This window comes from Sphaeramia orbicularis, chromosome 12 (genome assembly GCF_902148855.1).
Source record: "Sphaeramia orbicularis chromosome 12, fSphaOr1.1, whole genome shotgun sequence".
In the NCBI taxonomy this organism is placed as follows: domain Eukaryota; kingdom Metazoa; phylum Chordata; class Actinopteri; order Kurtiformes; family Apogonidae; genus Sphaeramia; species Sphaeramia orbicularis.
In genome coordinates, this window is record NC_043968.1 from 56,769,659 (window position 1) to 56,781,823 (window position 12,165).

At 36.1% G+C, this 12,165-nt stretch overlaps 1 protein-coding gene across 1 annotated transcript in view; it reads left to right on the top strand.

Annotated features, from left to right (window-relative positions):
- The window catches only part of LOC115429875 (cholesterol 7-desaturase), a 31,900-nt gene extending 20,944 nt beyond the window's left edge, over positions 1-10,956 (top strand). Inside the window, exons 6-7 of the mRNA XM_030149672.1 lie at positions 2,621-2,797; positions 10,347-10,956. Of these exons, the coding sequence (XP_030005532.1) occupies positions 2,621-2,797; positions 10,347-10,508 (339 nt within the window). The 3' untranslated portion in view covers positions 10,509-10,956. The remainder of the gene's footprint in view (positions 1-2,620; positions 2,798-10,346) is intronic.
- The last annotated feature ends 1,209 nt before the right edge of the window (positions 10,957-12,165 follow it).

The window sequence follows — 12,165 nt, forward strand, 5'->3', positions numbered from 1 at the left end:
GATTCCATTATTGATTTTGCTTATCGATCCGATTCCTTATTGATTCTCATTGGGTGAGGGAATAAAAGAGTACAAACAGGTGTGTTTGCATTAACTGTCTTTTATATTTTCATCTCTGCACAGAAAATATAACATATACAGTATGTACAAATAAAAATAACAGATGATGCCGGGCCAGGTTTGGGGGGGCGGGGCGGGGCGGGAGGTGTGTGCAGTGAAAGTGAAACTAAGGACGCTTTACTAATTCCTCTATTACCGCATTTCCACTACGTGGAACCCATTCGACTCGGCCAGACTCCCGTTGTTGTGTACCTCATTTACTTTCCCCTACCTTCGGAAACTTGTATTTGAGGGGGTACAACGTTTGTTGCCCATGTTGTGCTCTCCGCCCGGACGTTTGAGGGAATTGGCTGCGCTGTATGTGGTGTTGAAATAACAACGAACTCGCTGCGTTTGTCTCACTCCTACGATGTTTATTCAACAGCCGCCATAACAACACTCACCTCAACGGCACACATGTGCACCAGTATTTCCTTCTAGACAGTATAAATCAATCAGGCACGAAACATTGAACAAACTGCACATTACTTGTTTTAAAAAAAAAAAAAATTTAAATACATTTGAGTTTTAAACAAAATATGTACGATTTTAATTACTGCACTTTTAAATGTAAAATTAAATTTATATGAACCCATATTTTCCCTTATTAATTAAATAAAAATGTAATTATACTAACCCTGTACCAATTTATATAAAACTGTAACAATACCTGAGAACAAACAGATGTCTTAGTAATCCATTAATGACATCTCAAAGAAATAATGTGCTTTTTAAATTACAAAAAAATAAGGCATTTTAACCTGTCACACCTGCACTGGAACCAGAACTGGGCCTGGATGACAGCCTGGTGTTCATTCTGCCGCTAGATTCACAAGTGCCGCTAAGTAGCAGATCAAATATGTAACATTCCTGTAAATGAATCACAAATGTTTGAACATTTTGGAAGGATTCCACCCTTTTGAAGAAATGGAAGCTTTGCAAGTGTTACTAGTGGCCCTGGTCTCATCTTTTTAGACTGTTTCTGCCTCAACGCCATACTGGCTACGTTCTGACCAAAACAATGCAGCATTTGCGTGACATCATTTCGCATGCGCAATGAAGGCGGAATCGATAAGCAGAATCGTTAAGCAGGCAGGAAAACGATTCCAAGGAATTGAGCTACTGGGGACCGGGTCTCAAAAAGAGCCGCTTCTCGATTCCCATCCCTACAAGTGAGTTTGATTATGAGGGTTATGAAGGTATAAAGTTATTATGTGATATCATTTTTTATAACTATTTTTCTTATGGTATCAATAAGTTTTCTTCTTCAAATTAAACCTCACGGCTGCTTATTTTGACAGTGACTCAAAATAACACTGTCTCTTATAATCTTCATGTGCTGCGTCAGCTGATAGTTTACATTATAGCTGTTAGTTTAGCTCTGTTTTTAGACTGAAAACAGCCACAGTAAAACTACAAACCACCTCTGTTTTTGGTTCGGTTTGTGTTGTCAGTAGCTGAACTAAAGATCTGTTTGGAATCGTCCAAACAGAGTCAGAACTGTCACAGTTTATTCTGAACCGTAAATTGACAAATGGCAACTTAGCAAAGATAATAACATCCCATAATAATTTTATACCTTCATAAGCCTCATAATCAAACTCACCAGTGCAGAAGAAACACTCATCAAACTCCGTTGTTTTCATTTGGAGCTGTGTTCAGTGGAGAAAACAGTGGCAATGCTTCTCTTTTTATCGCTTCTTTTTGATGAATCTGAAAGTTGTTTCTAACCAGTTCTCATTTTCAGCTCAACCTTGGTGCTAGTTTTCTTCATCATGGGAGACCAGTAGAGTGACTGACTACTCCCTCTAGCTCCCTCTGGCTGTGAATAAATTTTGTTCATATCAACACAATGCATATAACATTAGAACTCCTTCTTCTAAACACTCCAACAACACTTTTATGTCATTTTTGACCATTTTAGAGTAGAAAAAATAGATATAGCTGCAGATTTTATGTATTTCATATCAATTTAAGATGTTTTCCTCACTTCCCTCTTCAGAGCTTTGTCCTTTATGTCTATTTTATATGTACTTTATTATGTCTTTTAAATATTATTTAATGTGTTACTGTCACATAATCCTCTATATAAAAGCTTGAGGTTAACCACCTCAATATTTATAGAATAACATAGTACCTTGCATGGTTGTCTACTTTAATCATTGGAAGAAAATGAGACCGGGGGCAGATTAACTGTGAAAACTTGAGGGAAATGAAGCGCCTTAACATCTGTCTCATCACATATTCATCTTTTGTTTTATTTAAGATAGCAGCGGAAAGCTCTGTTAATCTTTGAGCTTCAGGAGAAGAGAAAATACAGCAGTATTTGATCAATAACAGAGCATTTCTACTGAAAAGCAGATTCATTTAAAACTCAGTGTTACCACTAAGGGACACGGTCAAATTAATTGCAGTAATTGACTGCAGAAAACACTGTTAGGATTACTTTTTGTTCTTATTCCAGTGCATATTTAAGCAACCTGCTCTTGTAGTAAATGTTAATGATTTATGTGTGTTTCAGGTTGGTCCGGGAGTGGTGTTTCTGCTATTTAACCACAGTTTCTTGGGTCGGGGGGTGATCTTGCATTGTGTAACTCCTGTAGAGCCTCTGCTGCAGTGCGTCTCTCACACCATCTTCTATCAGGCCAACATCCCTCCTGTGGTGCCCAAATTCATCCTGAAATCAGAGTGTATTCAGGTATATTCACACTGAGATGGCATCTGTTTGCACTGCTTCATCACACAAGAGGCATCAGCAGTTAGACATTTGTGTGCATAGCCAATTTTTTTTTTTTTTGGGCATTTTGTGTTTATTTTCATGTTTGTGCTGGATGTTATTTATATGAATCCTTCATCACAGTATTTATTAGTTACAAACCTCAAAACACACACTCGTCACTGTGTTTTATACTCTCAAGCTCTAGAACAGAACTTTTTACATGCAGACTGAAATACTGGTATACTTTTGTTTATAAATGTATTTGTAGGTCTGCTTCTATCATAAGGTAGCGCAGCTTAACAGTCTAAGGTGCTGAATTAAGGCTCCAGCCTCTTTGGGCAAGTTAGTTTGAATCCTACTACTGCCAGAGGAAATGCAGGCTTTGTTCAAGGGAACACTAAAGTTCTGTCTAATAGTTTTTACTTGTCTACATCTGTTGGAGCGACTTGAATAATTATAGTCTATGTGTTCTGAAAGTCAGAACTGAACCTGGAAAGAAAGCATTTAAATGTTCTGCTCTCATTTCCTAGAGAAACTTACAGGAGATAAAATGAAGGAGCTGGTCTCTTTAAATACATTTAAAGTCATTGTAAATTAATGAGAAAAGGATAAATCTGGATGTAGATGTTTTTATAACTGATTGAATCAGGCTCTGCTTTGGGATGCTTTTAAGGAACATTGTTGATTATACTTTCAGTACCTTTTAAATTATGGGTGGTGTTGTTCTGTATGTATGTTTTTTGTATGGAGTTTTATGTACTGAGTTTTATTCTATGTTTTATGTATGTTTTCAGTGTGGATGTATGGCTGTAATTTCTATTTTTGTAACTTCTGCTGCTGCTGTCTTGGCCAGGACACTCTTGCAAAACAGATTTTTAATTTCTACAAGTCATTTTCTCCTGGTTAAATAAAGGTTAATAATTATTTGATAGACTCAGTGGAGCAAGACAGAAAAGGAGGGGTAAACAAAGTAAGGAATGGATGTGTACCAAATAGCTTCAGGCTACAGCTGAACCAAGGCCACCACACTCTAAGAAATAAAATGTTGGAATTTGTTGGATTTAATTAAAAATGTTATGCAACTTGTTCCATGAAATATGATTATTTAAATGTAAAAAGATGCTGCAGTTGATTGCAAAAATAACCTACTAATAAATCCGAAGTAATTGTGTCAATAAATCTAAAGAAAGGTGTCACTTTAATGTTACAACTCAAGAATTACATTTTCTAATCAACAGTGTTGGTTTGGATTTACACACATTTTGTTGTGAATTTAGTTATGGGAAGTCTGATTCTTTTAACTAACTTGATTCTTTCAGTTCATTTTTCTTTTGCGAATCAATTCCGAATCGATGCAGGATATTTTTTTAAATTAATGAATCAATTGGGAATCGATTTGCAACAGACGAATGAACCGAAAGAATCGAGTTAGTTAAAAGAATCGGACTTCCCATCTCTAAATTTACAACGAAATGTGTGTAGATTTATTGACACAATTACTTTGGAGTTATTAGTAGGTTATCTTTGCAATTAACTGCAACACCTTTTTAGATTTAAATAACCATCTGTAGGGATGGGAATCGATAAGAATTTAAGGATTCCGATTCCATTATCAATTTTGCTTATCGATCCGATTCCTTATCGATTCTCTTATCGATTCTCATTAGGTGAACAAATAACAGAGTACAAACGGATGTGTTTGCATTAACTGTCTTTTATATTTCCATCTCTGTACAGAAAATATAACTTATACAACATGTACAAATAATAATAACAGATTATGCCAGACCCGGTTGGGGGGGGGGGGCGTCACACAGTGAAAGTGAAACTAAAGACGCTTTACTAATTCCTCTATTGCCACATTTCTACTACGTGGAACCGGTTCAACTCCGCCTGTCCCCTGTTTTTGTGCACCTCATTTCCTTTCCCATACCTTTGGAAACTTGTATTTGAGGGGGTACGATGTTTGTTGCCCGCACCAGAACTGGAACTGGGCCCGGATGACGGCGTGGTGTTCACTCTGCCGCTAGATTCACAAGCGCCACTAAGTGGCGAATCAATTACATGACATTCCTGTAAATGAATCACATGCTGTGGACAAATGTTTGAACATACTGGAGGGATTCCACCCTTTTGAAGACATGGAAGCTTTGCAAGTGTTACAAGTAGACCTGGTGTCATCTTTTTAGACTGTTTCTGTCTCAACGCCATGTTCGCTACGTTCTGACCAAAACAATGCAGCATACGTGTGACGTCATCACACATGTGCAACGAAGGCGTAATCAATGAGCAGAATCGTTAAGCAGGCAGGCAACTACTGGGATCTACTGGGATCCGGTTCTCAAAAAGAACCGGTTTTCGATTCCCATCCCTAACCATATGTCGTGGAACAAGTTGCATAACATTTTTAATTAAATCAAACAAATTCCAACCTTTTATTTCTTAGAGTGTACAATGTTGGATGTTTTCTACCTGGTGAGCCAACAAAGCAGCCTGCATTTTAGTGTTTTTTCTTTTTTAATGAACACATGAACACTTCGTGTGCCTGATATAACTCAAAACAACTCCTAGAAATGGGTCTGACATTACTACATAGACAACTCCTGTTTGGACTCATATTCTGGTGAACCACAGTCCCTGGTAGAGGCGACTAAACAGAAGTGTAACAGACATTTGGAGCAGGTTAACAATCTGGTTTATATTCACTCTGGAGTCCTGAACATGTCTGTGTTCCATTCAAGGTCATCATCTAGTAGCCAATCACATGAGAACAACAAATAAATAGAAACAACTCTGATTGGCTACAGGGCGCAAAAATGTAACTACATGGTGATTCTTTATTCCGTCTGTCAGGCCACAGCACCATGGGTTCAGTGAATATACAGTATTTACACCAAAATTAACTAAATAAAGTTAAAACAACTTCAGCAAATGATGACAAGAACAGGACACAGGATGAGTTTAATATTATAATGATTTAAAAATATTTATTGTTGCAGAGACCTTAAATTAATAAGCTGAAACAGCTTTTCTTCTACAAGTAATGTTAAGTTATGGACCTGCAATCACTACCCAAGACCCTCCTCTTTTATACCCCTTTCTCTGTCTTTTCAATCCAAAACTACAGATTAAATATGATGGTAGAATCAAAGCCACTTTTCTAAGCTTATGTATTGAATCATACAGCAGAGCAGTGGCGTCACATCCAGGTCATTGTTCGGTTTGGTCACTCATGCATTTAACCCTCCTACCTGTATGAAAACACCTGCTAAACTGTGTCTTAGGTTAGATTTTACACTATTTGAAAACACAGGGAGTAGATATAGACACCTCATGTCCACTCAAACCAGTTGAATTAGAATGTAGTAAAATGTAATTATGGAGTTTTTGTCCACTGACGCAAAAAAACTATCAACCTTGCATCCATAAGCAATCGATCATGCAATTTCCATTAAAAAAAAGCTCATCATCACATGGTCTTTCCATGAACAGGAGGAACATTTAAACCAACAAACACCAATGTTAATGTAGGAACAGTATTATTATTATTATTATTATTATTATTATTATTATATTTTTTTATTAGTGATTGTCAAGTGATTGAACAAGACATTGTGGACAGAAGAAGAAGAAGAAGAAGAACAACAACAACAACAACACATAAACAAAGGGAGAATCAAACAAATAAACAAACCAAAAACAACAGTGACAGAGTAATGACAAACAACAACAATGACAACATCATATTACAATGATAAAGATCATAAATATAAAGAGTAACTAAACAATATAGCTTGGTAAGGGGCGATAGGGAAAAGGGGGAAGAGGGGAGTATGAATGAAAGTGAGAAAGGGAGAGGGGGGAGTGAGGGAGAAAATAATAATTGTTGTAATAATACAAAATATATAATAATAATACCAGTAGCCTAATTTGTTAGTATTATTGTGGTGGCGGTAGCGGTGGAGGCAGCCACGATACAACAAAGAGTTAAATAATTAAATATTTGTAATAATGTATTTGTAACAGTTACCATCCGTTTTGAGTTTATATGAATCAATTCAAATTAACATGGCTATGGGGGGTGGCGGTGGTGGTGGTGTGTGTGTGTGTGTGTGTGTGTGTGTGTGGCGGGGGGCAAGCACACACAGCCTAAGGAGGGGAGGACACCATCAACCCCACACACATCTGTACTATTCTATTAAAATGACCTGATATTTATGAATCTACCCTGTGGTTCTGTCTGAAAACCAAAGAGAAACAACACCAGTTCTGCATCTTTCTGGAGCTTTTTGCCATGTTTTTTTTTTTTTTTAGATTTTCAGTGCAGTACGTTCGGTTCGGCCTCATTCGTCTCTCTAACCTCATTTCCAGCTGCAGCAGACAATGTACTAGACTCACTGCTGGAGAAACTGGAACATCCAGATATTTTCCTCAGGAGAAAAACTGCTCTCAGACTTCATTGTGTGTCTCTGCCTCCCACTATGTCTTTGGCTTTAGTTCCCTTCACTTTGCCACGAGAAGTAACGCCACAAAGTCACAGAAAAGGTGTGAATTGTTCTCATTAAAACTGATAATTAGCTGCGTGGGGAAGCAGTAAAACAGTGGCTTAAATATAAAGAAGCTGGTATGGTACGCTAGTGTTGAAAGATATATAGTGAAGATGCTGATTACACACAGAACCGAGAAAATATGAAGATGATAACTGTGTTTCATCTATTCTATGATTGTTTTCTTGATTACTGACAACTGCTCTGAGTAATTCAGCTGATTCTGGCTCGTTTCCTCTCCATGGCAACAGCATCCAAGGCTCCTGGGTATTGTTACAGTGAACACACGAGTCTTTTAGAAGAAAAGCAGGACTAATTACAACTGGTTGTACTATAAACCAAGATGGCTGTTATGTTATCCAGAGGAAGACCATCCCCTCTATTTTACTACCCTGTCCACATCAATACAGATCAGTTTCTAAACAGATGTTACCTCCCTCCATCCATATCTTCATATTTATGTTATTTGGATCCTCTCACAAGTATTTTTTTGCTCCATTATTAAGATCTCAGGGTAAATAGAAGGCTGCATGACTCTGATCCACTGCAGGTAAATTACTGACTAATTGCAAAGATTAAAATAGTTTAAAAATAAAAATGCATTTCATGTATTTGCTATGGTTGTTTTTGTGTTAAATGGCTTTTTTTGTATACTCTTCAAATTAGCTGGACCAAAAATGCAGTTTATATGTGAATGAAATACTCAAACGTACAGATGAATAGAATAGGATAGGATAGGATAGAATAGAATAGAATAGAATAGAATAGAATAGAATAGAATAGAATAGAATAGAATAGATCTTTATTGTCACTGTCACAGGAACAATGAAAATCAGTTTAGCAGCTCAGTTCAGTTTAGCAACAAGATACTTCGTGCAAAAGGGGACTGTATAAGAACGATAACACTGTGATATTTGTATTTTATTTTAAGAAACTGAACTGTGCAAGGGCTTCAGAATAAAATATTTATACACATGCGTTCCTAAGTAATGCTAGAATTCTGAAATGAACAAAATATACAGAAAGAAGATACAAAAGCTAACTCTATACTACAGATGAGAGCTATAAATGTCTGTTTTCTAAAATATCCATATTAGTGTGGACAGAATATAATCTTCAGAGAATCACAAGACACCTATTCTGATTCATACGAGGGTTTTCTGTGAACAGGAGCAACAGCAAAACATATTGAAGGTACCTAAAAATCAATAAGTGCAGGTTATATTTAGAATATTTTCACCACTATAAAATGTGGTAAATACAGTTCCTTCCTATGGAGAACTTGAGCCCTGAAGGTCTGTTAAGCCCTGGCCCATTTGTTTCCTGTCAGAATCATTTCAATGTAACACAAAACCATGGATTCACCAATAACAGAAGTTTAATTCATAAAAAAAACAAGTTCTGACCAGAAAACAGCAAAGGAAAGACAACATTCATGATCACTGCTTCATAATGCAACAATTCTTTGTCTTGTTCAGTGAGTTTCATCGGTATACAAATAATATTTGTACTGTTGAATCTGTTTAACATTAACTTAGCGCTGCAAAGTTTGGGTCATGGTCTGTTGTTTAATTAAATTATTTATGACCTACACTGGTCTCAGACTGTCGACTTGGTTTAGATATTATCCCATTTAAGGGCTTGTTTAAGTTGTGTTCTGTTTTCGACAGTTGGTTTTGTTGAGCTTTTTGCTGACATTCCTCTGGTTACGTGGATGTATACAATGTGTACATTGGTACAAGCATCATGTAACATTACCATGGCAACACAGACGGAACAATGACTGACAGTGTTGTGGGCAACCGGATTTAAGAGACTACTACCACCAGATTCCCGTGACAGAAACTTTTCATTGCTGTGGATAAACTGCTTTGACTGATTTGTGTTATTAGTTTTTTTGTTTTTTGTTTTTTTTTTTGGATGAACTTATTTAATGTGTGATTTGACATTTCATATCCTTGCATAGCAAAAAATTTTTGAATTTCACTTGAGGTGTTTTTTTTTTTTTTTTCCATTTTTCTCAAAGAGTTAATGTGTATAGAGGAAATGGACACACCTTTGTTGAATTAATCCAGACATAGTGAACATTTAACTCATGACTGATCAGCTGATGGATCTGCTGCGTCCAATAAAGTCTGAAAACATGTCTGGTAAAAATGTTCATGGAGAAAAATATATTCATCTGTCACCACCATTTTAGATGGAAAACAACAATAGAACATTCTGCCTCTTCTACTCTGTTTATAGAAGTCCTGCCCATTTCAGTTGAATCCCATATGACATTATTTTCTGGAAAATATTGTATTACAGTGAGAGAAAATACTTTGTTTTAAATTTTCATGTTCATGATGGTCTTACTTCTTCCACCCTGAGGTCCAGATTATAGCTTTTCTGCCATCAAGCCCATTTATATGACCATAAAATTCTGATAACTGGGAGTAATCAGATAATTGTAATGATCAAATCTGATGTGTTTACATGCACGTCAGAAATGCGATATTTGAAAACCCTGGTCTGGATTTTTCAGTCCATTATCGGATTTCTTTCAGAGTACGTACGTATATAATGATGGTAGAATCAAACTTCCTGTTATTGTCTTCCGCTCACATTTGACTACATCACTTCCATTATCTGTGATTTAATTGTTTTTACACATGAGCAGATGTAAAAGTATGGAATAACTCAGATGAGCAGATGTACATGCATGAAGACATCCGATTATTGGGGAGAAATCGAGGTGATTTCTCCCTCATAATCAGGTTACTGTCATTATCTGATAAAACATGTTTATATGATCAGTTGAATAATCTGATAACTCAAGAAATCAGATAATAATTGTAGTTTAGCGTGCAGGTAAACGGGCTCATTGTCCTATTTTATTACAATTATGAGCATTCCACATGGCTCAGTATTTGATCCTGGTGCTTTTTGTCCTAGTGTTCTTTACGTCATGCATCTTAATGTTTTATTTTTCTTTGCAGTTTGAGCGGGACATCATGATCTGGAACAATAAGAAGTACATCTCAAAGCCGCTGCTGGTGAAGGAGGACTCGGCCATCCTGAAACACCGTCGTTGGTACAGTCAGTTTTACAGCGAGAACAGCCCACGACTGCAGTACCGCCGCGACACTTTGGACTTCTAACCTCCCTTTACACCGAGGCAGAGAGGATGTCAGGTCAGCGCTGGCATTAATCTTATCCCAGGCAGGTCGTCCATTGATTTTTATCTGTCACCCATAATAAATTAACACAAGAAGTGGAGTGGTAGGACTGAAACGCTTAACGCTCCTCTCTATGACTTACACTGAACAAAAATATAAACGTAACATTTTTGTTTTTGCTCCCATTTTATATGAGCTGAACTCAAAGATCGAAGACTTTTTCTATGTTCACAAAAGGCCTATTTCTCTCAAATATTATTCACAAATCTGTCTAAATCTGTGTTAGTGAGCACCTCTCCTTTGCCAAGATAATCCATCCACCTCATAGGTGTGGCATATCAAGATGCTGATTAGACAGCATGATTAATGGACAGGTGTACCTTAGGCTGACCACAATAAAAGGCCACACTAAAATGTGCAGGTTGACTGAATGAGGTTGGGGGGGGGGCGGGGGGGGGGGGGGGGGTTAGAAAACCAAATCAAAAACCAAAGCAAAGTGTCTAAACAATGACAAAAATTATCAACAAAATGAACCAAACTGAACAAAATAATCCACAAAATAAATACAACATGCTGGAAAATAAACAAATTTTCCTAAAGTTGGTCAAATTAATCTAAAGAATGACCAAAAATTGAACAAAAAAATTACTAAAGTAACAAAAAAAGAGCAAAATAACAAAATTAAGAAAATGACCAAAAATGAATGAAATAATTAGCAAAATACCTAAACAGTTAGCAAAATAACCACAAAATGAACTCAACACACCAAAAAATGAACAAAACTGGAAATGGATCACATTAATCAACAAAAATAACCAAAAAAAATTTACAAAATATATACATGGACCAAAATATTAATTAAACTGACCAGAAATTGATTAATCAACAAATGTAACAAAAATGTACAGAACAAACAGCAAAATGAATACAGAGACCAAAAAAATAATAAAATTGACAAGAAATTCATAAAATCCATCAAAATGTCAAAAAAATTGACAAAAAATGTAGAAAAATTAACAAAAGCGACCAGAAAATAAACAGAGCAGTCAGAAATAATATATATAAGTATTACACCAACAATAACATGTTGTTTTAAAGTGACGCTTTGCACACTATCAAGCATTGTTGTGTCAATTCTCAAAATTGATTCAAATATTTACATTTTCTTTTGTGGATTTTGTGAAATTTGGTTTGATTTTTTTAACATGATTGGATAGAAACTTGAGTGTAAGAGCCTTGAGTTTATGTGATCCCATAAAAATCATCATTTTCTTTTTTTTTATAAAGAATCAACATGCTGTGCATTGAACATAAATGTAATGTTGCATCATATCTGACTGAATCTGAGCAGTGATTGGTAATACTTTAATCTGCAAATCACTGAAAAGTAATTATGAAATTTTTATTCGAAGAAATACTAAAAAAAAACAATCAGGCACCTTGGATTTAATTTCCATATAGCATAAGGAGGTTGTGTCATTTCTCTACATTCAGTGTGTGTAAAAAAAACCTCAACACTGCATTATTACATGAAGGATCACCAGTACAGATATACTAAGAAAAATATTTAAAACATTACCTGCACATGCACCCACATGTCAGTCTAATGATGCAGATGATGAAGTGGACTTGAGTGGTG